This window comes from Pleurodeles waltl, chromosome 4_1 (genome assembly GCF_031143425.1).
Source record: "Pleurodeles waltl isolate 20211129_DDA chromosome 4_1, aPleWal1.hap1.20221129, whole genome shotgun sequence".
NCBI lineage: Eukaryota > Metazoa > Chordata > Amphibia > Caudata > Salamandridae > Pleurodeles > Pleurodeles waltl.
Window position 1 is genome coordinate 184,737,896 of NC_090442.1, and position 27,049 is coordinate 184,764,944.

Genomic DNA, 27,049 nt, shown 5'->3' on the forward strand with positions numbered 1-27,049 from the left:
CAGGACTAGTGTGTGTGTGTGTGTTGATGTGCTCCTTGGTATAGGGCAGAACTACTGTGTGTGTCGATGTGCTCCTTAAAGGGCAGGACTACTGTGTGTGTGTTGATGTGCTCCTTGTTAAAGAGCAGGACTAGTGTGTGTGTGTGTGCGTGTGTGTGTTGATGTGCTCCTTGCTAAAGAGCAGGACTAGTGTGTGTGTGTGTGTGTGTGTGTTGATGTGCTCCTTGGTATAGGGCAGAACTACTGTGTGTGTGTCGATGTGCTCCTTAAAGGGCAGGACTACTGTGTGTGTGTTGATGTGCACCTTGTTAAAGGGCAGGACTACTGTGTGTGTGTGTGTGTGTTGATTTACTCCTTTTTAAAGGGCAGGAATGCTGTGTGTGTTGATGTGCTCCTTGTTAAAGAGCAGGACTAGTGTGTGTGTGTGTGCGTGTGTTGATGTGCTCCTTGTTAAAGAGCAGGACTAATGTGTGTGTGTTGATGTGCTCCTTGTTAAAGAGCAGGACTAGTGTGTGTGTGTGTGTGTGTTGATGTGCTCCTTGTTAAAGAGCAGGACTAGTGTGTGTGTGTGTGTGTTGATGTGCTCCTTGTTAAAGAGCAGGACTAGTGTGTGTGTGTGTGCGTGTGTGTGTTGATGTGCTCCTTGTTAAAGAGCAGGACTAGTGTGTGTGCGTGTGTGTGTTGATGTGCTCCTTGTTAAAGAGCAGGACTAGTGTGTGTGTGTTGATGTGCTCCTTGTTAAAGAGCAGGACTAGTGTGTGTGTGTGTGCGTGTGTTGATGTGCTCCTTGTTAAAGAGCAGGACTAGTGTGTGTGTGTGTGTTGATGTGCTCCTTGTTAAAGAGCAGGACTAGTGTGTGTGTGTGCGCGTGTGTGTGTTGATGTGCTCCTTGTTAAAGAGCAGGACTAGTGTGTGTGTGTGCGTGTGTGTGTTGATGTGCTCCTTGTTAAGGAGCAGGACTTGTGTGTGTGTGTGTGCGTGTGTGTGTTGATGTGCTCTTTGTTAAAGAGCAGGACTAGTTTGTGTGTGTGTGTGTTGATGTGCTCCTTGTTAAAGAGCAGGACTAGTGTGTGTGTGTGTGTGCGTGTGTGTGTTGATGTGCTCCTTGTTAAAGAGCAGGACTAGTGTGTGTGTGCGTGTGTTGATGTGCTCCTTGTTAAAGAGCAGGACTAGTGTGTGTGTGTGCGTGTGTGTGTTGATGTGCTCCTTGTTAAAGAGCAGGACTAGTGTGTGTGCGTGTGTGTGTTGATGTGCTCCTTGTTAAAGAGCAGGACTAGTGTGTGTGTGTTGATGTGCTCCTTGTTAAAGAGCAGGACTAGTGTGTGTGTGTGTGCGTGTGTTGATGTGCTCCTTGTTAAAGAGCAGGACTAGTGTGTGTGTGTGTTGATGTGCTCCTTGTTAAAGAGCAGGACTAGTGTGTGTGTGTGCGCGTGTGTGTGTTGATGTGCTCCTTGTTAAAGAGCAGGACTAGTGTGTGTGCGTGTGTGTGTTGATGTGCTCCTTGTTAAAGAGCAGGACTAGTGTGTGTGTGTTGATGTGCTCCTTGTTAAAGAGCAGGACTAGTGTGTGTGTGTGTGCGTGTGTTGATGTGCTCCTTGTTAAAGAGCAGGACTAGTGTGTGTGTGTGTTGATGTGCTCCTTGTTAAAGAGCAGGACTAGTGTGTGTGTGTGTGCGCGTGTGTGTGTTGATGTGCTCCTTGTTAAAGAGCAGGACTAGTGTGTGTGTGTGCGTGTGTGTGTTGATGTGCTCCTTGTTAAAGAGCAGGACTAGTGTGTGTGTGTTGATGTGCTCCTTGTTAAAGAGCAGGACTAGTGTGTGTGTGTGTGCATGTGTGTGTTGATGTGCTCCTTGTTAAGGAGCAGGACTTGTGTGTGTGTGTGTGCGTGTGTGTGTTGATGTGCTCTTTGTTAAAGAGCAGGACTAGTGTGTGTGTGTGTGTGCATGTGTGTGTTGATGTGCTCCTTGTTAAAGAGCAGGACTAGTGTGTGTGTGTGCGTGTGTGTGTTGATGTGCTCCTTGTTAAAGAGCAGGACTAGTGTGTGTGTGTGTGTGTGCGTGTGTGTGTTGATGTGCTCCTTGTTAAAGAGCAGGACTAGTGTGTGTGTGTTGATGTGCTCCTTGTTAAAGAGCAGGACTAGTGTGTGTGTGTGTGTGTGTGTGCGTGTGTGTGTTGCTGTGCTCCTTGTTAAAAAGCAGGACTAGTGTGTGTTGATGTGCTCCTTGTTAAAGAGCAGGACTAGTGTGTGTGTGTGTGTGTGGATGTGCTCCTTGTTAAAGAGCAGGACTAGTGTGTGTGTGTGTGTGTTGATGTGCTCCTTGTTAAAGAGCAGGACTAGTGTGTGTGTGTTGATGTGCTCCTTGTTAAAGAGCAGGACTAGTGTGTGTGTGTGTGTGTGCGTATGTGTGTTGATGTGCTCCTTGTTAAAGAGCAGGACTAGTGTGTGTTGATGTGCTCCTTGTTAAAGAGCAGGACTAGTGTGTGTGTGTGTGTGTGTGTTGATGTGCTCCTTGTTAAAGAGCAGGACTAGTGTGTGTGTGTGTGTGTTGATGTGCTCCTTGTTAAAGAGCAGGACTAGTGTGTGTGTGTGTGTGCGTGTGTGTGTTGATGTGCTCCTTGTTAAAGAGCAGGACTAGTGTGTGTGTGCGTGTGTTGATGTGCTCCTTGTTAAAGAGCAGGACTAGTGTGTGTGTGCGTGTGTTGATGTGCTCCTTGTTAAAGAGCAGGACTAGTGTGTGCGTGTGTGTGTTGATGTGCTCCTTGTTAAAGAGCAGACCTAGTGCGGCTGGAGAGTGCTACCCCCACTGCCCCATGTGTTATTCTGTGGTGTGCCGAAGAAGTATGTGAATGACACAATCACAGACCAGTGGATGAAGAGCGCTGGCTGAAAGACCTTATTAATAAGTGTATAATGTTTACAATTTTAGTAAAATTGAATGATTTGCGCTAACACAAGACCTAAAAATGGAGTCCCTGCAATATACCCACAGCTTCCAACCAAAGAGTTCTTTATGAATCAGAAATAAAGAACTATTCAAGTTGTGAGACTGGAATTATATCTTATTGAGCCACATCACATATAATTTTAATAGAACAGTCGGTGCTTCCTAGCAGGCAAGCATATTTAGAACAGGTACAGAATATAAGATTGTTCTTGACGGGAAGAAACAATACTGTTGGCTTTGGATTACTCTAACCTGGAGGCAGTGAAACACACAAGAATGACTAAAAAAATAAAAAAGGATAAAGAATGGAAAGAAAAGAAAAAATTTGGGCAAGTCAGGTATCCTCCCTGCAGCCCTTGCACTGAAGTACACTTCTTTTGAGGCTGTTGTGCATGAATGACCGGCTAACATACCATCACTCGTGATGCAGCACAGCCAGTGGCAACATTTGGTTGCCCTATTGCCCCATGCTATATGCTGTTGGAGGACAGCCACATGATAAAAAGGTCCTCATTGTTTGTGTATTTATTTAGGATGTTTTTTATTACATGAGGTTGGTGGGAAAATAAAGCTGCTTTTAGACCAGCCCAAAAAGTAGTTGCATAGAGCCAGGTTTCAGAAGCATTTTCTGGACACTGATGCACAGCTCTTTAAGCAGATGTACAAAAGGTTACAGGAAAGGATATCAAACACCTCACATTATCGCTGTTCCGCTGTCCTTGTATCTTTAGCTAGACACTCTAAATTCTATCATATAACGAGTTGTGAAGGAGGATAATGATTGGCCCAAATTCCTTTTTATGTTTACAGTAGTGGTGGCGAAAACTATTGGAGTGTATCTTTTAATGAATGGACAGCTTGACAGAAAGTAACAGGATCCATTACAACTCCCGTTGAAGCCAGTTAGCACTTCCATTGCAGTGTATGGACAGTGAAGTGTCCATTCAGTGCAGTGTAGGGGCATTGATCCTTTCTATGGAATTGATGTACCACCATTTTGGAATAGTATCTCTTTATTGACTTATGCAGACATTGCATAGAGCTGTTTCATTGCATAGAGCTGTTCCATTGAGCCCTTTATAACATCACGTACTAGGGAGTGTGCATGCAGAAGTGATGCTCCGAGCAGCGCAAAAACAAGGAGCCGGCTGCTCCTCTGTACCTTTGTTGCCCCACCAACCCCATTGCTTGCGCCCCATTCTGCAGTCTGTTCTTCCATGATGATGGAACATTGTGTCCAGAGTGGAGACCACGCACGGAGACCGGGACTGGGACTTCAGAGCCAGGTAATTGGGAGGGCGGTTCCTGCACAGTGTGCTGCTACTCTGTCCTTTTTTCTGTGCCCATCGCCTCTATCATGTTGTGATTCCTGCGGTGCTCAAGCTGGCACGAGTGGGGTTAGAGTCGGGTCCTGTCCGTCCCCTTTCCCACTGCCTTCAAGTACGAAAGAAAAGCTGAATAAGATGGAAGATGTTCATTGAGCTGGACGGCACTGCTGCTCTTCTGGGACAGCCAGGTCTCTAGGGGCACGTGGCACTCGATGAGAACCTGTGAGCTGGTGAGCGCCCTGGGCTACATCTACGCTCTCCTCACTGCCTTCGGCTCATAGTGAAAAACCTGTCTTGCCAATGGGAGTATCAGGAGTTCAGGCAGGTTGTGACTCCAGGAACTGCGGGTTGCCTCGGGCAACACTTCTTGCCTGAAGAAAGCCTAAATAACATGCGACCACTGAACTGTCATGAAATAGGTTTGTATGCGCATAGGCCATCAGGTGCTCTAGACCCGACTCCCGTGGTGGGGAAGGTTTCAGTGCAGGTAAGTTGTGGGAGTTGGCCCTCACCTTGTCACTAGCAAGTGCTTGGAAAGCCTGTCAGCTTTCGTGCCATTCCATGCCTGAAGGAAGACCTGGACAAAGACCGCCCCAGGACATTAGGACAGCCACGTCTACTGTAGAGTTCCACAAGAAACTGAAAACCTGGCTTTTCAACTAAACCTTCATGCATTGCCTACACCTACTCAGTGCCTGGAAACCCTCACAAGTGACACGTTTGCACGCTGCAAATCCACGTCACATTGCATAACATCACACTCTAATAAAACCAACTCCTGCTGGTGTCAGGTAAGGTGGTGTTTTTTGGGCTGGGGACCCCAAGACACATGAAAAAAAAAAACATACGAAGAATGGGTTCTTATACCCAGGATCAACAGGCCAGAATGCATAAAGACTGGCAAAATAAGGAAGAGAGGAGCCCGTCTATAGAGGGGGAGTAATACCTTTGCAGCATGCTCACCTGTGTCCCAACTTGCATGTCCGATTGGTCAGTATAAGGGAAGTGTGGTGGCCTTATCCTACTCCACCAATATATTGAAGGAGCTGCAGAACAGGCAGTCTTTTTTTAATTCAACACCATATATAATGAGCACTTTTCTGTCATATGAGGTGGAAATGTGCGACTGGCAGCAAGGCTGGTGTGCTCTTTGTTTTCCTACAGTGTGACCAGACCTTTGACTGTTAGGGTCCCATATAAGAGGTGAACATGCACCTCTCAATTGCAAGCCTGAGAGATGGTAATATCCATAAAAGACTTAAGCATACACCTAGTCTTGAAGGCTATATAAATATACATGCGTAAGTCAAGCATTAAATAATGTCCCGGATGGGGTTGTTGAATGGCAGAAATATATCCAGAACAGTGGTTCAATCAATCAATCAATCAGGGAATTTGTAAAGTGCACTACTCACCTGTGAGGGTCTCAAGGCGCGGGGGCTGCTACTGCTTGAACAGCCATTCTTTTTTTTATTTTTTTATTTTTTTATAAAGACAATTTTTATTGATTTTGCAAAATAAAACAGTGATACATACATGTAACTAGGCGCCAACGGGCACCGAACAAGGTCAATCCTGAGTCCTGGACACCACCCTGAGTGAAAAGATTATGCACCTCCCTGCAAAATTGTCTCGTGAAAATTTTCACCCAATAGAAGGGGGAGAAGGAAGGGCTTGTTCAGGCTCTTCTGGTGTTAAGCCGGTCGATAGTGCCGGGAGGTTGATTGTTGTGGCCTCCCATTTCCCCCATACCTTATTATATTTATTCGGGCACCCTCTAGCCTCGTAGACAAGTTTTTCACGTTGAGCACACCAATCCACACCTCGCCTCCATTTAGTCAAAGTTGGTGCGCTTTTGGTTTTCCAGTCTGCCATTATATCTCTTTTAGCCACTAAGCATGCTACCCCGAGAAAGGTCCGTTCCTCCCTCCCCAGTCCAGTATCACCCATTATCCCCAGTAGGAGCGGCTTTGGTGTCAACCCCATGTCCGTCTGTAAGGCCGTTGAGATCTCCCTTGTAACAGCCTTCCAGTAAGCTTTAATGATTGGGCAGGACCATACCATGTGGAAAAGGTCTGCGTCTGGGTCCTTACAACGTGGACAGTCGGCTGCAGTACGGAGACCTGCCCTGTACAACCTGACGGGTGTTAAGTAGGCCGCATGGAGATAGTAAGACTGTATTAGTCGGAGACGAGTCGTCATCGTTAGGGTGTGTGGAGCTGCTAATGCTTCATTCCAGTCTATCTCTTCCATAGGACCCACCCACCCCTCCCATCTCCGACGGAGTCCCTCTAGGGAGTCGGCAGTGGTGGCGATTAACGACCGATATATCTGAGAGACACCTCCCCTACCCAGGTTGAACAGCCATTCTTTTTTACTTCTGTGGACCCCCAGTTTATCATTACTGGAACCCGGGGACCCCCCACTGAATCATTTTTTAAATCTGGGGACCCCTCCCCCCTCTACTAAGACATTACTGGAAGTCGGGACCCAGGCCTAAACATTATTGATGATTTGAACACCAAAACAATACACAAAAAATACAGGAACAGGCATTCCACACACAAATAAACAAATGATAATACATGTAACTTAATTTGGAAAGAAATAGAATACAAAAAATTAAAAATGTAATAGGAAAGTTGGAGCTTTTCGGAATTCAATTGAAGCCACACATCGTCAATACTGTATTCTGTCTGCTGCACCTGCACTGCTCTCACAAATCAATCTGAGGATACCAATTTATTTCAAATTCCTTAACAGTCACAGTATGTTTTTAAAAAAAATCAATTGTACATTTAGCCACTTTAGATACACTTTATTATTATGTTAATATTAGTTCATTTTCTAAGCAGTCACTGACCCTCTGAGAAGACTTTGCGGACCCCCAGGGGTCCCCGGACCACAAGCTGAGAACCATTGATCTTGACTATTGCATCATCTCACTGTCTGATAGGGTTGTATCCTGTAACACAATGCAGAATCCTGCCGTGGAGCGATATGGGATGAAGGCCTGCTCTTTGAGACAATGGGCACATCTGGGACCAGTGAAGTGACATCTCAGCCTCATTCAATGATAATATAACACTGATGTGAAGGGATAGTAAGGGAATATGCCCCACTGGGAATCTACGGTCATATCAATATTCAGCAAATCAGTAAACATCCTACCAACATCATCAGTATGCTTCACTTTCTACAAATTCAATAGGTCTGTTATATAAGAGATTTATATTTTATTGTTAATTCTGAATTGTAATTATTTATAAACTATTGAATGCATGGTATACACAAAATGTGAGGTATATAATAACAACTTGCAAGCATTTTAAATTGGTTCAGCTTAGCAATGCCCAACATGCCATCAGTAAATCATGTGTTTGTTATGGTGGTGACTATAACCATGTGCATTTTGTCTACAAGTTTCATCTCTTATGACAGTAGAAAAACGTATTGTTTTTCCTAGCCTTCCTATCTAATAATATTTCATGAATGCAAATGACCTCAGTGCAGATCTACAGAAGTGTGTTTCAACCTTTATGCACACTCCACTGGCCTTCATCAGGAAGCATGTGGAAATGTGTTTGAAAATGGGAACCCTTATTTGGGACTTAATAGTATAAGTGATGCTACTTCCTGTGCTAAATATAGTATTTATTTGGAAATAACTTTTCTTTGTACTTTATAATCTGTATAAATTATTGCCGTACATAGTCGGTCTAATGGCATAATTCATAGTATTTGGATGACTTATGGGTTTTGCGTGAATTCACTGATGGATGTTGCATAAGCTTGCATCTTTTGCAGAGTTGTTGTCTTAGAAGAGATGATAAAATCACCACATGGTATGTTTAGTAACAGGCCTATTTAAATTCGGGGGCAAAATTAATACTTTTAAGCTATTCAGTATACTTTTCCAAATGTTGCCAGCTGCAGAAGAAAAGCTTGCCTTCCCTCAGTTCTACCCTCTTAGCATCTTTCTGAGGCCAAGTGGTGGAAACAAGGCTGGAAATTTGCTTTTCTGGCTTAATTGGTGAAAATTTGATTACGTGCCTTGGTCTGATAAATCCCAAGACACACACTTATTTGAGGCAAAACATATTGGAAGAAAGTGGGGGAAACAGTTCCCCTCTCAGTCTCGTATTATGTTGAATGTTGCTTGTGGAAGCATAACAAGCCCTTTTTGCATGTTTGGAATGACCCTTGAAGGGCTACACACGCTTTTATGTTTTAAAAGACATTCAGCAACTTTCATCATGAAAGGGCATTCCAGAAGGCCTCTCATCAGTATGCTATTCCCTCTCCAATCTCTAAGGCGGGTGATTCTACAAGCAACTACTGCACTAAGAGCAAGGGCAGAGGCCCTCAACTTACCAAAGGAATTGTCCAAACTAGTCTCCCAAGTTTGCCACAAGGTCAGCAGCATCCTCTCCAGTCTGCATCACCAGCAACTGAGACTATACTCGGTCATTGGTTAAGGATGTATAAACTGCAGACATTCCAGAGTTCACTGTCAGAATGAGGCCTGAAGGTGACCTCTTCAGTTGTATTGTCTCCTAGGTGTGCAGATGCCTCCTGCTGTGTGACCAGCGATATCCGGCCAGTGAAGTAACCCGCCCTGAATGTACCTATTTATCGGTATTTGTAAAGCAGAAGCCTAGCTTGAGCGTAACAAAGCGCTGTACAATAAAGGGAGGTTGGGTGATGGAAGATGATACAAGATCGTGTAGGTGTTGGGAGATGATACAAGATCCTGTACCTGAAATGGGGATTTACACATTTTTATTTCACTCACATTTCTCGTATATATTTGCATTACATATGGCCGCACCAAAGTCTCAGGCGAGCCAAACCCCCTCCTGGACAGCGGATAGTGGCTGCTCCTGAAGAGAGGGGTGGGGTCTGTGGTCAGAGCTCCCCGCTCTCCAGAATACATCCTGAGCCACTGAATCGGGGCAGGGTGAGGAGTAACTTGGCAATGGAAAGGCCTAAACTGTAGCCAGTTGGTGGCAGGCCTGCCGCCCTTCTGCAGGCCACAGTACTGGGTCAGTCTAACACGGTCCGTGTTCCTCTGCGTGTTGCCACTTGGTTTGGGGTTCGGGTCAGGTACATGGTCTGCATTCCATTCCAGTGAATCCAGGATGGCACAAACGAAGAAATAACGCTGAGACTGAGAACCGGGACGGGGTTCTCTTATGGTTCTATCTATGGCTTCAGTCAGGGTTGCAGTAAAGTCTTCAGCTGGTGACAGTCTCCTAATATCTTGGGTGGAGGGTAGTCAGGAGGGCGAGTGAGTGCAGGGCTCAAGCTGTCTTTCTCGTGTTCTCTTTCCCGCTCTCTATTTCTTTCTTGTTTTCATTGTTTCGTTCCTCCTTTCCTTGCTCTCTGCACTAGGTCCCCCTGACTTCTCTTGGGAAGCCTGGGGCGATTGCTTACGTCTCTTTCATTCCCCTCCAGCAGTGGTGTGTTGGAAATCTTATGTATTCCTTATGATGTGCCTTGAAACTCTAAGTCCTCCGTAGGCGCTATATAATGCACTACATGGCCCTACCAATGTTTACACCTTCAATGTGAGCGCTAATACCTTTAAGTTTCTCATTCTATCCGCTGCTGGGAAATTTCAATATGAAAAATAGCTGCAAATTGCGCCAACTGTGGGTGGTCGCCTCGCAGGGGATTTCTGTTCCAGGTTGGTGTGCATCGGGCTCCGCGCCGGGCACCTTTACCTGCATCTGCGTCCGGTGGCATGGGCAGCTGCTGCTCCAGCACAGGGCAGCGCTCGACGACACAGCTGAGACTTCTGTGTGCCATCGGATGCCCCGGGCAGCCCTCACTTTCTGCGGTTACATTTAAACTCACCAGCCAACTCTTTCGGGAAACCCCATCATACGCTTTTGCCCACTTGCCAGTGCCTGCTGTCGCCCTGCTTGGCACACCTCAATGCCCTTTGGCTCCATGCTAATTAAGAAACCGCAGCACAGGCAGAGCACACATCGCCCCATTCAGGTCCCCGTCTTTTTCTTCATACCCCCGAGGTGTCCCGCTGCTGGGGGCTCCGAGGCGACTCCCATGCTTGGGCCGGAAAGGGCCAAAGCCCGGAATCCGTGCCACCAGGAAACCATCCCCATCTGTCGCCAACAAGGCTCTGGTAAAGCGCAACAACCCTTTTAAAAACCGATGCTACGGTCATGCACAACCCCACGTGGGTGTAAATACTTGAATGCACTGTCATACACGTGTTTACTGCATCTGTTCCACATCCTTCTCATAGAGAGCATGAAACTGGGTAGCGGAGTCACAGTTCTTCTCAAGAAAAATACACTAAAAATAAAATAACTCTACCTACTTCTGATAAACCACTAATGATTGGGACCACAAAGCACTTGAAGTACCATGCAGCTTTGCAAGCTGTTAATAATTCACTTATGGTGGTAACTCAGAGATATCCTCCAAGGAACTGGGGAACTCTACACTTTACTAGGTGTTTCACCTAAACACCAAATACATAAATGCTCACATACTTTTTTAGGGTCGAGCACAAAGCGCTCTGTCCCTGGTGTAATCTCTCTGTGGGCTTATAACCACGCCCATCACTTTGGTTGGTTTGTGGGCTTGCCTTTTTAAAATTAGCTTTATTTAATTAGTGAAAGGCATACATATGTCATGCCTTTTCTGATGTTTAGCCCGCCGCGAGCACACTGGCCAACAACTGAAAACATATGAGGCTCAATGTTTTCCATATGTTTTCTGCACTACTTTTTCTCTTTATTTCGTAGGCAGCGTGATCTCGCTGGGCAGTAGTAGAGCACTTTACATGACATCCAGTGCTTAATTTGTGCTTATTGTTTCCGGTGCTGAGCACCAGCACTTATTTTTGAGGGCCGGGGCTTATTCTTCTGCCTCAAGCATTTGCTGCGAGCAAAAGACACATATGGGACAGACGGAGGAAGAGAAAAATAAAAAAAATGTCACAAAGGGAGAAGGTAGAAAGCTGCAGGAGTGAGCTGAAGGGGCAGCGAGTGTCTTTATATGGATTGAAGACACCTGAGATGGCTTTAAGATTAGGCTGCCTCAGTATTCGTGTTCACACATTTAATTGCAGCAGCCGCATGCTTAAGAGTAGGGCTTTGGGCACCAGCACCTTTTTATTTACAAATTAAGCACTGATGACATCCACCCTGTTACATGGATATTTGCATTTTTGCCGGTAATATGGATAATTGCACTTTTGCCGGTTACATGGATAATTGCACTTTTGCCAATATGTTTCACTGTGAGCGAACTTCTGTTTCCTTTTGTGTGTTTGCTTTGCTCTCATGGCAGCCGTCGACTAGCTTATGTGAAACTGTTTTACTTTTCAGTTTATGTGGCAAGAAAAGTCTGGTTAGAAGTTTACAGCGCTAATAGCTTTAACTCAAGCAAAAGCGAGACCCATTGCATTGCAAATGCTTGTTTATATTTTGCTTTTCAGATTTCCTGCCACTAGTGCCTCGGCTGTTCCAGCCACTCAACCTGATAAGTGGCCTTGGGCTGATCTATTGAACCACCAAGCCATGGACTAGGTCTCTGCCCCCTCTCTTTGCCCAGATATTGGCAGTCACCCCTGTACATCACTTTTGTTCCCAGAGTATCAGGGTGCAGAATGGAGAGTTTAAGGGCATTTTCCTATGGCTTGTGCCCTCTTTCGTCCTATTAGGGCCCAGGGCCCACTTTCCTGGCCCTTGACTTTCATCCCACACCTGTAGTATATTTGAACCCTTCTCTGTAATTACTCTAACCTGCTAACTATGTTCTTTCCATTGTTTTACCAAACCCTGAGCACTATTAGTGTAGGGAGAGCCATATACCCATTATGTTCTTGCCAACAGGTCGCTTCGGATTGGCTCCAGAGAGCAAGTACTGAGGCTGCCTGTAACCAGTGCATGCTGTGGTCTCCTACTCTGTTGCTTCAAGTTGGCACTTACAGATAATTGATCCACACTGCCTATAATCGGTGCCCTCCACGGGCTGCCCCCTGCTACTCATGGGTGGGCCCAACAGACATTTATAAGGCTGCCTGTAACCAGTGCATGCAATAGGCAGCTGTTCTGTTGCTCATAAGCGGGCCTATCCTGGCTGACTTTAACCAGTGGACAACGTGCTGCTCCTCTGTTGCTCCTGGGTGGGCCCTATGAGCATTGATGTAGGCGCTCTGTGGCCTGCACATGCTCTTGGGTGTTCCTCTGCCACTCACTCCTGGAAACTAGAGATGCCATTTGGCCTGGCTGCTAGGTAACTGTTCATGGGTTGAGCATCTTTGCCACTTTAAACTTTCTGTTAAAACTCTCTCTTGTAGTGTTTCCCAAACTGTGGGTTGCAACCCACTGGTGGGTCGTGAACTGATTTTTGATGGGTCGCAAAAGTTCAAGCAATAAATAAAGATGCCTTTAAATTCTATATTTATCTTGTCAAATTTGCTGGGCTTCAAGGCAGAGGTCAAAAGTCAGGCTTGTCTTTTGACAAATTGCTGCTTTTATAACATGGGGATTGGTGTTTACAAGCTCTCACTTTGCATTCAGAGAAAGAAAAGTAAGTAAAATTATGTGACAGTCTAGCTGGTGTACAGGCCTTTGAAAGGAAAGGCTGTAGAATGTATTTTTTTTTCTTTGCACCGCACAACAAAATGTAAATACCTTAAAATGAACTGTACACTTTCCGCAGTTAGGAAAACAAAAATGAAGTCCATTTTTTTTCTAATTCTGAACAAGTCAAGACACTTCACTTGGTGCACAAATGATAAATATTCACTGAAACCCGATTTTTACTTATCATTTGTGTGCAATATAGTTTAATCAGTAAAACTGTAAGTCGGTGCAGATTTAGTGGCCATTTCAATGGAAAATGTGCTGTCTGTAAATGACAGTGCACTAGCTCAAAATTGTTTAATTACATGTAAAAAAAAAAAAATCACACACCTCATGTCCACCAAAGCTAGATGAGTCTCGAAAGTTTGTTGTTGTAAAAAGTGGGTTGTGTGTCTAAAAAGTTGGGGAACTACTGCCCTATTGTATTTCTGTATCTAAACCTCTCTCCACCTCTCTGCCAACCTCTGTCTGTCTACCCAGTGTTATGTTGAGGGTTTGTGGGGCCCAGGCAAGACCTAGTTCAACTTGTTATGTAATCCTGTTAAAGTTTTAACATATAATTTAGTATTGTTTGGCATTACGCAGGCTTGAATTAGCAGGCAGAAAATCGGTACTAAAATTCATAGTTATGCTGTAAAGAACCCAAAATATGTCTTGCCCAGACAAATAAAAATCCTTAAGATGACACTGTTTATATAGGCTATTTTGTAGCCAGTGCATGTAATGTGCTGCTCATCTCTTGCTTCTGGGGGGACCCAACCAAGCAACATTTGAAAACTGCCTGGCACTGCCAGCTCTCACTGATGAAGACGTCATTGTCGTGTGCAAGTTGTGAATTAGGCCATAGTTTCAACCTGTGAGTCCTGGCACTTATTTGTCTTGATTCTTTGAGGGCCTGCTCACCTGGGACCTGATTGTTACCTTTGCTGCCTGTACCCAGTACATGCCTGTGGATGGATTCTCCCACTATTACTTCTCGATCACCTCTAATAAGGTTTTACTGTGGCCGCATTGCTACTTTGTAGAGCCTGTGCTATGGCTGCCCCTCTTGTGCAGGCCATCAGTTACTTCCCATCACTTTTGGGACAATTCTAGTTCTTGACATCATCTAACATAGGTGTCTGGGGGGGGGGGGGTTGACTGTTGCTTCACGGGGATTATATTGAGCATCTGCCACAACTGCCTGTATCCAGGCTGTTCCATGAACTGCTTCCCTATTGTTCCTGCATGAATCCTGTAGAGATCCTACAAGGCACAGCAATACATCTAGGCAAAGTGCATGTTCTCCATCTCTCACTCCTTTTCCTGACAGTACACAAGGCACAGTGACTCTAGCGAAGATGAAAGCACTCCTTTGTTCATTGACTACACAAATCACTTCCATATAGGCCACACTGCAAATTCAGCACTCATTCAACTAAGCCCTTTCTCACAGTGTAGAAATCTGCCCATTCACTAATGCGCTTCAGCTCCTTCTCGAAGGACGACAAATCGCTATAAAAATGCAATTACAGTACAGTGCCTTCTCCAGCCTAACTCCTGCAGCCATGGGAAGAAATTCCAACCTAGCCGCTTACCTCTCAGTCCCTCTCAGTGATAAAAGTTCTTACCCTTTCCCTAACTCATTCCTCCTGGTGCCTGTGTCCCCCACACCAGACATGTCCAGTTTGTGTTTGGCAGCTAGGTTGGGCCCATTGGACCTGTGTCCACACTGCTGCTTGGTTCCACCAGAGACCTGCTTACGTGGTTTCACCATACAGCGTGATCTACTCACACCGAGAGAATACATGAACAACTCCGAGAAGCTCTTGCACGTTCATCCAGGGTATATATCACAGTAAGGATGCAAGTGCTAGCCCCCTGCTCAAATATCCAAACCAGACTATTGACTGCCACTATACCATGAAGATAATTTGATGTAGATAAGCATAGATTCGCTATTATTTTATCCCCTGACAATACACATTGATGTGGAGTCAAGGATAGTAAATCTGTACTCCCCAGCATGAACTTGCCATTACAATATAGCAGTAGGTGATATTCAGGATATGACTATTTGACAGGACGATATAAAAAACTCAATATTTTGGATTATACAGTCTTATGCTCCACTTAATTAAATTTGAGGCCTAACCATTAGAGCCACGAACCCATGTGACCCTGTCATATCACAACACTGCCCGCTTAGGTTCTGTTTTAAATTAGGCAAGTCGTATGCGGATCACAAGCTTTTCTCCTTCCTCTTTTTTTAAAGTTCATGCTTTCATTAAAGTGTATTCCTTTAGTTAAAAATATGATGGCAGGCAGTTGAAAGGGGGCTGCGGTTTGCTAATCGGGAAGTGTCAGCTGCCATGTTTCCGATAGCTAAAAACTCTCCCAGGCTCACCCTCGCACCACTCCTATCTGCAGCCCAGCAGGAGGGGCCCGGCAGGCACATACCACCGCCCTCTGGCCCTGGGCTCTGGGGTAGGAGCCCACTCGATGCTCAGCCCTCAAGCATTCAGTAAGCACACTTTTTACATTTATTTTAAATTGGTGCCTAAGCTTTGTTGCTTGTTGTATAGTTTTACATATCCTCAAACAACCAGAAATAAAATTCTAGTTTGTGATGGAATCTTGAAGACCAGGGTGTGAAGGTACACGACCTCCGACTAATGGCAGAACGCGTGTTATGTCAAAGTCCTTGGCTGGACTTCACGTATGGTGGCTCCCATGACTGTGAGTTCCAGTGCTAGGGAAGGAACCGAACTACAGTTCCCAGCATTCATTCTGTCACTGCATCCTAGGAGTAGATGGGGGATCTCGCTGCCAGCAGCATGGGCCCAATTAAAAAAGGAAAAAATACCAGAAATGTACCGCTTAGATGTACTCATGCAGAGAAAACGCGACTAGTTTGGAATGGACAAACAATTCTAGAAGTAGTTACCGAACCCCAAGTTAGCAGTACATTTAAACAGCTAAAATACTTAACAAAAGTGTAGCTACCGTTTTGCATATTTTTTCTCCATTAGTTACCCCTTGAATAATTTTTGGGTTGCCTCATCGGTATTCAGAATATAGGTAATTTACTGCTGCCCCGGACTACATCTCCATCGGTATCCAAGGATTTTTTTTTTGTTTAATCTCTAAAGACGTGCTTACAGAGCATCGTGATCGGGCCTGTTGGCCGGGGTGTGCGCGCTTGGTGTCTCACAGGGAAGCGTTTGCCTGTGAGGGAGGTGAAAGCGAAGGCGCCTCCCCGCAGCCCCTCCAGCAGGAGTTGGCCTCGGCTTCTGCGGTTTGGGGTTTGTGTTCCTGCCATGTTTTCTCTCTTATCGGACGCTCGCACGGTCCTCCGTCTGTCAGGAGGTTCCCCCAGAGTTTCCATCGCAGGAAATTTCCTGAGGCTGGTGCGGCGCATTATCGAACCAACAATAGCATCTTCCTCTCTACAAAATAGCAGAAATGGAAACCAGCGGAAAACGGACGTTATTTCCGTTCAGAAGTTACCAAGAAACGAGAACACTTGTGCTTCCTTCGCGCAAATTAAGACTGTTATTTGTCACTCGCCACCCACAATTTATAGACATTTGTATGTAGTAATGTCAACAGTGGAAGGAAAAAGTCCCCCGCACAAGAATACGTGGCCAGTGCTTGGGGTCCAAAGGAGACGCGGAGTGATACTGAATGTTTGCATCACATCACCCATCCTGCAGCTGGTGTCTCAAAGCCCCCACGTAGCATGAAGTGCGGAGGCGTCCCCGCTGACGCTTCTGACGTCAGTACCCGACCAGTGGCCAACCTTCACTCAGCACAAGTAACATGAGCAGTTCACTACTAAAGGGATTTCCGGGCTGTCAAAAAGAGAGCAACTTTGATTTCAAACGAGGCGCCGGAGCCATTTGCACCAATGAATGAGTGAATGCACCTTCTAGTGCAGCATGCTGAATACTGAAGTTTCCATGGTGCCGTGCAACCTTGCGGTGAAATAGTTGGATCTGTATGAGTAAAGATTGCTGTGGAAAAGTTATGGTTAATTTTCTGCTCTGACCAAGTAAGAAATCAGCCCGATAGTGTATTTCAAGGAATGTTTTTTCTCTTGTTTAATACTTGGATAAGAGGCCTTGCTAAATAAATGTAAGATTAATGATCGGATAGGATTGTTTGTATGGTATATGGGAATCCTTTTTTAGATTTTTTTTCTGATGCTATCTTAGCTTTAGAAGTCTATTGCACGGTTTGGTGTTCTTATTGTGCCTGAAATTTGTGTTAAGGTTAACCACAGCGCTTCGTTGACAAAGCTCTTACCCCTGTATGTGGTCCCATGGAAATAGATGTCTGCATCCATTCACAAGCCAACAAGTTATTTTCCAAATATCAACTGTAAAGCTATCTCCGATCAGTCTTACAGGGAAGGATTATAAACCAGCCTGGAGAGAAGCCTCGGTTCTTCTAATGCTCTTCTTGTTGAATTACTTTCACATTTTCTGAAGACAAACATATCAAACTTTTCGATCAAATGTTTTTCACCTTCCTCCAGTTCTGCATCAACCATTCGGTAGAAGACAATTACAGATGAAAAGAGTGAGTTTGCAGAGCACCCCGTAGGGCATTTCTTCAGTCATTAGATGGTTAAGGTGACAGCTGCATGCCGTTATTGTTTCTCAAATACCACCGATTAAATGTTTTTTGCATAAAGAAGATGGTAGAGTTTTTTTTAGATATAACGCGGCATCTGCACACTTCTACATTGAAAAACTTGATGCGCTGGTTTCACTTGTCTGAACTGTAGTGTGGTGATCTGGGGTCCATAGGGAGCAGTAGAGTGTGAGGGGCGCGTTCTCCCTTACCATGGCAGACCGTGTCATCATGGTGGTTAAGTGTCCCTAAGGGGCAGGTAATGTTCCTAAGTGGAGTGTGGTGGGTTAGCGTCTCCACCATGCACTGCCCTGTGGTGGGTAGAAAGAGGATAAGTTTCCAGGTGACGTAAACATTTATAAAGTGAAACATCATTATTCTGCGCAATTTGCCAGTGCGGCGGGATTGTGGCGCTAGAACAAAGTGCAGTGGGATGAATTGATGTATATATACTCATTGCGTGCTGGGACCGTTTCGCGATGATGCAGTGCACTGGGACTACTTAGAACACTTACTAGGCCAGTTACTTTCCCTATGACATAGTAAAGCGTTGTGATTCGATATCCCTAAGACACAGCATAGCTGGTAGGTTAGTATGCCTACAGTGCAGAGCACTGTGGGTATTAGTACCCATATGATGAGGAGTGGTGGGTCAGTTTCTCATGGATGCAGTGTCATGGGGTGATATTCTTATGAATGCAGTGGACCGTGGTAAGATTTGTTAGTCACACTGCGGCTCTGCAGTGTGATCCTGGAATGAAGTCTAGTGAGGTGAGTTAGTTTGCCTGGTATGCACCTCATTTTAACTGGTTAGAATGCAGTGCAGTCTGTTGGGTAAGTATCCCTAAGATGCAGTGTTATGTGGGTGGCAAGTGTTCTTTGAATACAGTGATGGCTTAGAGCTCCTAGACTGCAGTTCAGTGTTTCGTGTCAATAGCCCTAGAATGCAGGGTTGTCAGACAGTGTCCAGGGGTGTAGCTTGGTCAGTAAGATTGGGGGTGGGGGGCTAGCTTCAGATTTCCCAACAATCACACTGGCATTTCATGTTAAAAAACAATTATACGACAAGCAGGGCGCACTAGAGGGGCTTAAAAGGCAGCAGAAAAGAAGAGGAATTCGGATTGTTCGGGGTGCTAAGTGAGAGAAAGCACATTATTGTGTGTAATAACCAACATGTTTAATCTCTTTCCAAACACACAGAGTGAGATACTGTGTGCGGTTTTGTCTGTGTGTGTGTCTGTAAAAATACCTGTTGAAATCCGAGAGACACCTTACCATACCCGACTGAAGGCACCTGCATCCAACTATCACAAAAATCATTTATTAGGGGGGTGTAACACCCACTCTGGAAATGTGTATTTCGGAAATTTCATTCCATGAAACATACAGTGCATACAATTACAATACAATATAAAACATTTAAAATACAAGGGAAATTCACCGAAAACAACCGATGTCTCACATGCCGAGTAGATAGTTGATAGTCCGCAACATGGATCTTAAGATTCCAGTGCGGTTGAGCCATCACCTAAGCTGGAACTAGGGTTATAAAAAATTAGGTGCAATAACGTCGATAAAATCGAAAACATACAAGCTAAAAGTAGTCATGAAATAAACCAATAGAAATATATTTAGAGAAAATTATAATACTAGATTCGACTGTGCGATTTCATAAGCAATATGGTTCAATTTAAAGTGCATGTAATACCCAAATAAAAAAACATCTTAGGTAACCCAAACTATCTGTGCCCTAAGAAAACCTAGTTTAAACGAGCATGAGCATGGGCTAACTAAGACCCTTCCCATCGAAACCTATGTAGTCAATAGCCAGCATAAATGTAGAATGCTATAAAGTTCTGCATGGCTATAGCTGAAGGTCTTTCTGTTTCCTTAGAAGCCACACTGCAAATAGATAATTACTTGGGGAAAACACAATATCAATAGTAGTATCAATTCTTAATACCGTTGAAGCTCCCGGGTAACCTCTAAAGCCAAGCTGACCACATAGTGGGCAAATCCATTTGGCTTGCGGCTTTGCATAAGCTGAACAGAAAAATAGTATGTGGGTGATTTTTCCTTGAAGGGTAGACAGCACATAGGGCAATTCTCATTGTGGACTGTTGGGGTTCCTGAAATCCACTGTGATGTAAAGGACCCTGTTACCAGAGTACTGTAGCAGAATTTAGGGGTTGCAGCATATCCAAAAAGGATTCATAATAAGCGAAGGCCTTAAAGGCCAGGAACTCTCCCGATAGTCTCCCCAAAGTACGATTACGAGAGAGCTTGGCTAGGACGTAATCCCAGTGAATGGTTTTAAGGTTCTTTTTTGAGGCAGATGTTAGCTGTTCTGGATTAGTCCAGAAGCATCCGAGACCCCGCCATATTAACCACTGTCTAATGTGACTAAAGCACAGGAAGGGAACATTCCTATCAAGAGCTAGCAATTCCTGCACAGCATTTGTGTAAGGGGAAAGTTCCTCTATGGTCCAAAGCCACACCCAGTATAGGAGAGGCCTTAATGTGGCAGTAAAAGCCCACCCTATTGGGTGCTACACTCAAATACATCAGGATAAGTGGCATAAGCTTCAGATTTCTTATCAATCACACTGGCATTTCATGTTAAAATAAAGTATACAACAAGCAGGGCGCACAAGAGGGGCTTAAAAAGAAGCAGAAAGAGAGAAATGTGGATTGTTAGGGGTGCCAAGTGAGGAGATAGCTCATTATTCTGTGAAATAACCAAAACGTTCAATCTCTTTCCAAACACAGAGAGTGAGAGTGTGTGTGCTGTTTTGTCTGTGTCCTTCTTAGGAAGGTGCAAGAAAGAGCCCATGAACTTGTTCTCGCTCTGAGTCAATGCCTCAGTATTCGTATGCTCCAGATTTCAGCTCCATAAGTTGCAGCTGGTTGGTCCTTAATTTTGTATGCTTCAGGAGAGGGGAGTAGACCTCTAGAATAGAAGCTTGATACTTTTTATAGCTAGAGCCAAAGCTTGGTGTTGGAGGACTGCTCTCGGCCTATTAATATGGGGGGACCACGACAATCTGCTATCCAGCATGATGCCCAAATATTCAAACCTAGAGTCGCGCTCCAGGTTCCCCTCATTCAGAGACATAGTATTCCAGAAAGACTTGTGGGGCCTGATTACCATGTATTTCGTCTTTGCAGTAGTAATTTCCAGACCCTTGGAAAGACAAAACTCATATAAATTCTACAATAGTAATTGCAGGCCCAGTGGAGACTGGGAAATTAGGAGGATATTGTCTGCAATAAAGGAGAGCTAGGACGCAGACCCCAGCAAGCTTGGGTGCATCTATACTACCGTTTTGTAAAAACCTATCACATTAACAAAAAGGGAAAAGAGTTTGGGCAAGGACGCATTTCTACCTCATCTGCGGATCAGAATAGGGTCAGTCAATTGGCCCTTTGGGTCCAATTGGACTTGGGCAAAATTCGCCTGATGCAATCTTATTAACAAAACAAGCAGTGTGTCATCGACCCCCAGGTTCTTGTGTGTGGCCCATAACAACCCCTTAGGTACTAGATGGAAAGCAGCCCTGAGGTCTACAGAAGCGAATACAGATGCCCTTTCCTTAATTTAGTGTATTTCCAAGCTATTAGAACGAGCCTTTGGACTTGATCCATAGTACTAACGTTTGCTCTAAGCCGTGCCTGGGAACGGCTCAAAAGCTCTGTATCACTCATCCAATCAGAGTTTGTTTACTATGCGTCTTGAAAAGACCTTCTGCAGGATATCCAGTGGACTTATTTGTCTATAATTGCCCAGATTCAAGCAATCCCCCCTTTTGAATACGGGGATAATGTTTGCACGATTCCAGGTTTCTGGGATGGAAGTACCCAAAGTAATAGCATTGCTGAGAAGATTTACGTAAGGGACCCAAAGTGATAGGTTGTGGGACAATAACTCACCCAAGATTTTGTCCACCCCTGGCTTCCTTACCCAATTTTACAGCAACTATAGCAGCTTTGGTCTCCTCAAGGCTGATGGCTCTGTCAACATGGGATGATTTGGATCACTAGGCATCCTTTCATATAATTTAGTGACGTGGTACTACTAGACTGGCTAATTTAAATAAGCATATCTGTGGTTTTGAGCGTGCGTTCCCATTAGATATTATTTTCCAAAACAATCTATTGTTGCCTGACCTAGCTGCAGCTACTAGAACTAGATCATTCCAATTAGAATCATCCCAGTTACCTTGCACTCTCCGTAATGTTTCCTTATATAGGGCTCTAGCTTTTTGAACCTCGTCTGGAGCTTTAGTTTTAATTACTTTCACAAGGGCTTTCTTGGGACTACTACAGTCCCTTTTGAACCAAGCATTTCTGCCAGATCTCCGCATCTCAATAGAAAGTGATCTCATCCTGGGAGGTTTTGACAACACCGATTGTAACATGTCAGCCAAATTCCTGTGGACATCGATAATTGGAATCTCAGAAGGTGGCAAGTGACTGAGGGGTGAAAGAGCATTGGCAAATGAGATATAGATTTCGGTTAAAGCTTCAAAATTTCCCAAGATTGAAGGCCATTTAATGCACCTGCAATTGCTGCCCCAAATGGGCACAATAGCTTGAATCATTGGAGCATAACGCTTGTTAAACAAAGTTCCAGAAAGTTTTAAATTTAAAGGATAGTGATCATTATCTACCCTTTCAGCTGTTTTAAAGTCTATCAGTTTATCCGACATTCAGAGAGATCAAAAGGTAGTCTATTCTGGATGTAGTTGGCCCTCTCCTGAATGTTGGCTGATCATCTTTATCCGAAATGGACCTGCTGTTACATGTACGTATACCATTAGAAATGGCAAAGCGTGATAATTGGGAAGCTGCTGTTGTACAGAGGACAAATGAATAAACACTAAGGGAGGGTATGCCCCAGCTCTCGTCTTCCTCTTCTGTGACCAAGTCAAGACAATAAATGGTCTCAAAGTAACATTCATGTCTCCCCCAATAATAATCATACTTGTGGACTTGATTGAGTTAATAAAACGCCACAACATGGAAAGAGTTTGGGATTCCGAGTTCCTAGATCTAAGTCTTAAATACACATTGAAACAATATAGACTGCTTCCCATCCAAAGTTTTGATTTATAGCCCAAGTATGTCTGGTGAGACATTACTTAACTGCTCTATACATAGATTTAAATAAATTTTGACCCATGTTAGTAAGCCCCTCCGAGGCCCTGCCACTTGTTGAAGGGGCTGCAATTACATAGAAGGTAATGAAACCAGATTTATGTAATGGCTGAGTCAGCCATGTCTCCTGGAACATACAGAGATGAACTTGTGTAATGAAGTTTATCCAACCCATGACTACCACTTTGTTATTCAAACTTGCTGTGTTCCAAGATACTAAGTTGAAACAGAGAGGAGTAGAGGCTGCAGTTGACCTCCCGGGGTACACACTTTATCATAATCTGGCAGGATGACTTGCGTGGGCGTCTTCTGGAGCAAGGGGGCAGGATCCGCGCTTCGCATGTTAGAAGGGTACATAGTGGCAATGGCCACTGGTGCCTAGGATGGCTTGGGCGATTTTACCCCCAAACAACCCCCAACCGAAGTTACGCCCCCGGCAGTCTCTCAAGGGAGCAGTGCTGTAGCGGTAGAATGAAGTAGTCTGTGGTAGATGAATATCTCTGTGTGGCGCTGTAGAAGGTTAGTATCGCTAGGGTGGAGTAATGTGATGGAGGTTCATGTCCATACAAGGCCGTGAGGTGGGTTTGTGCCCTTAGGATGCGATGCGGTGCAGTGTGATGGGCTAATGTCTCTGTGATGCAGTGGAAGACTGTTACTAGGCTGTAGTGCAGAACCCCGAGATAGGGTTCCTAGAATGCCGTTTAGCGAGGTTCTTTAGTGCCTCTAAGATGAGGGGTTGTGTAGTAAATTAATGTCCCTAGGATTCAGTTCAGTGTGCCAGGGAATGGCTCTGGGTTTAGAGATGGCCAAATCCTTCTGTTTGCAGAAGTAGATAATCGAGTAAACCCATATTATGCAAAGCCTGCTTCCTCATCAGACAGAATTGCGTGTAATAGTGAGTGGTCGTTGGTAGCGGGACACATGCCAATGCAAGTCTAATAGCTTGTCCTCGCCATATTTGTCAGCCTGTGTTATAGATTAGCCATTCTGATTGACTACTGGTTCACCAATCAGAATGGTCTCAACTTTGTCTGACTTTATACCAATCAGAACTTGTCTCAATCAACCAAACTGACTTGGTCATAGTGCTTAAAACTTTATGATGAGCAACTGAGTAGCCACACAGAATTTCCAGGGACCAGCCTGTACCTCTGGACCATTTTGTTGCTAAAACCTTTTCTTCCCCCTCTGTGCAGCCTCTACACGTGTAGATTTCTGTATGCAGGTTTTTGCAATACTGTTTAAGAATATATTTTGGGCAAACCTATTAAAAAAAGGGCAAAACCATCTCTTCTACTTTTCTTTTGCAGTTTTTTCTGCGTCTGTGTACTAAAAGGTGGTGCAATGTGCAGGGGCGGCTCCTCTGCTAAGGCAGAGTATCATTGACCCACTGGATTGCAGGGAAAGTAAAAATAAAATGATAATTATCATTTTATTTTTCCCCTGGGAGTAAGGGGCGCGACTGGGCTGGGTGGAGGGGGCCGGAGGAGAGCTTTTGCTGCACAAAGTGCACATGTCTGTTAGACTGGCCGCATTGGGGCCGGCCAAACAGACATGCACACTTTGCATGTTCTCTACCCGGCTGTATTGCATAGCCGAGTGGAGAACATGCCCAGGCTCCCCCTCCCAGTCGGAGCGGTGAAGCTGGTGACAGCAGTGTCGTGATTGGCTGGGAGCCTGTGTGCAGCCCGGAAGAGGATGAGGACGGCGGGGAGACAAACGCGCCTCCCCCGAAGGTAACCTTTTTTTTTTTTTAATTTATTTTTTATCCAACACCCCTCTCTTTTTCATCCCGCCACCACCGTTAAGTGGCAGACCCCACCGGCCATGCTGTGTGTAGGTGCACCAGTGGTACAGTGCAGTGTTGCTTGGTAAGGATCCATAGGATGCAGGAAGTAGTGGTGGGGCAGTGTTAGAGGTTGAATTTGCCGCTCTGTCCAACAGTGCCTTCTTCTCTGGCAGGTTTGCAGCCGGTGTACTGGAGCAGAGACGATGTAGCCCAGTGGCTCAAGTGGGCAGAGAAGGAGTTCTCTCTGAGGGCCATTGACAGTGACACCTTCGAGATGAACGGGAAAGCTTTGTTGCTGCTGACTAAGGAGGACTTCCGGTTCCGCTCTCCCCATGCCGGTAAGGAATTAACAGGGTTCACTGTCACCAGCAGTAAAAAAATCTCGGCATATGGCTCCTTATCCCCAAATTTAAATCTAAAAATGTACATACAGTGTTGGCACAAAGATTGAAAAAAACTCACTGACGTGTTGAGTTATAAATGTATGGACTATGTTGATATGCTTATATAAAATGGCATTCCAATCAAAATGGCACCATGCAGATAAATGTCAATTTCCCGGTTCAGGTATTTTGAAAAAAACATAGATTTGATCTTACTTTATTAAAACACAGTTAGAAAAATATTGATTAAAATGCAGTGCCAATTATAACAAGAGAAGGCACAGCTCACTATCCTATTGACTTATTGCTTGGTAAGCCGCTGTCACAAACAAGGAGCTACAGAAATTAAATCACAATGGCTGAACCACACCTAAATTGTTTAGGGTGTAGTTCTGTTACTAAACAGTTAATGGCGGAGCACTGAACAATGTCTTGAATAAGAGTTTTCACTCCCTGTTCATTGCTGCAGTACTGAACTAATCTTCTTGTCGCCGCTGTGATGTCACCATCTGCTTCCCCTGTATTTCCCCATCTTGACCAGTCCTCCTCGGGCCCAGTCGAAAGCTATGAAGGTCTGTCACCTCACTGAAGTACCCAGAGTCCCGCGTAAGGCAGGAAATAGCGGAAGACGAAGAGCACCCCCCAAATTCTTCGGATGTCTGAAGAACCAAGGAAGATGGTGAATGGCAAGCAGGACTTTAAGTGGGATGAAAACACTGGGGGGGTGGTGGTCTCTCAAAGGGGTGTGGCCAATATAATTAAGGGCGTGGCTTGAAAACACAAACTAAAAACCTCTGCTTAGCATAATGCACCGCCCTACTGGTACTTTGCTGCTTCTTTCTGTTGTTGCATCCAGATATATAATACAAGTAGCATTACATCTGCAACATGCCAGGACTATTGTCTTTGACAATGGTTACTAAATGCATAAGATAAATAAGCAACTACAATGTCTTCCTTCTATAATATATTGAAAATGCTTCAGTTCTGAATTGATGAGCCTGTGAAAGACCTGTAACCAGTCTCTTTGAAGTTACACCAGAGGCAGTGCAGGGTGGTACTGCTGCTCAGTTAAGACTTTTTTTTCCCACCCTAAGGGTGAGGACAAAAATGGAGAGCCCGATAGGGACCGGTTTCAGCACCTGCTTTTTAGAACTGCAAGCGCTGAGCACCAGCAGGACCCGGCCCACCTAAAGCCCTGATGGCAGGAGATGTTGTGTACTTGCCGTGTCCTCTGCGTCTGGCAGTCTTTTCCAGGCCGCAGAGCACTGAGATGCCCACCAGCTGCTCTGGCAGAGCTGGTGCCAGCAAGGCTGCAGGTGCCCATGGTGTAGGAGGGGGAAGAGCATACAGCCCTCCGAGGGAGAGAGGGGGGAGACAGGGTGGAGGGAGGTGGGAATAGCCGGACCCTAGTATATGTTCAATATATGAGAAGTGAGGAAGTGTATATATATTTTATTATTATTATATATATATATATTATGCATGGCTCTGTTCCATCTACAGATGATGCTTTTATGGCCTTACAGAAAAACATATACACTAAAATGGCACAGAACCAAAGCTTGAAATCAAGAAAATAAAATGCTTTGATAAACAAAGAAGAACCAAGATATATTTCAGTGCAGACATTGATTTTAAACTGAAAACAAGAACGGAGAATTAATAGTAAAAAGAAGCATTTAAAAATAGTGAACACTTAATTAACAAATACAAAATAAACTAAAATCTCTTGCTATTTGCAATCGCAGTACCCGTTTTATCTTGAACATAAAAATTACAAAAAGTGTCATCAGTAGCCATCTGTGTGATCAGACTACAGATGCCGAGCTGTCAACCACAGGGTCTTATTTCACCTCAGCGTCTGTGATGACCTTGTAACCTTTAATTCAGGCAAGAATAGGGTTAACGCAGCCAGATCATCTTTATTGACGTTCCATGTCATTCTTGATTTCCAACTGTGGATGTGCTGTTGCCTGTGTCTCTTATCCCTTTAATGACCCCATGTTTGTTACTTCATTTTGCTTTTAACAATTAAAAAAGAGGGCGCCGAGGAGGGCGACAAAGTTTTTTTTGTAGCTGCTGTGAATGGGAACAGACAAGAAGGGAGTGGGATATGATGATACCAGAGATCCCGTGCTGAGCTGGGATGTTAATGGTAGTTTCGGATAATACCAAGTTTAATAGACATCAGATCTTCAATTGGT

General features: G+C 44.6%; 1 protein-coding gene across 7 annotated transcripts in view; it reads left to right on the plus strand.

Annotated features, from left to right (window-relative positions):
- ETV6 (ETS variant transcription factor 6) overlaps positions 1 to 27,049 on the plus strand; it is a 173,078-nt gene that overhangs the window by 74,132 nt on the left and 71,897 nt on the right. For 5 of the 7 annotated variants that reach the window (XM_069228008.1, XM_069228011.1, XM_069228009.1 and 2 more), the window contains exon 3: positions 24,633 to 24,797. The exons of 1 other annotated variant lie outside the window; for it this stretch is intronic. In XM_069228008.1, coding sequence (XP_069084109.1) covers positions 24,633 to 24,797 — 165 coding nt within the window. Of the gene's footprint in view, positions 1 to 16,137; positions 16,930 to 24,632; positions 24,798 to 27,049 lie in introns of those variants that run through there. One more of the 7 variants, XM_069228012.1, reaches the window with a different exon arrangement.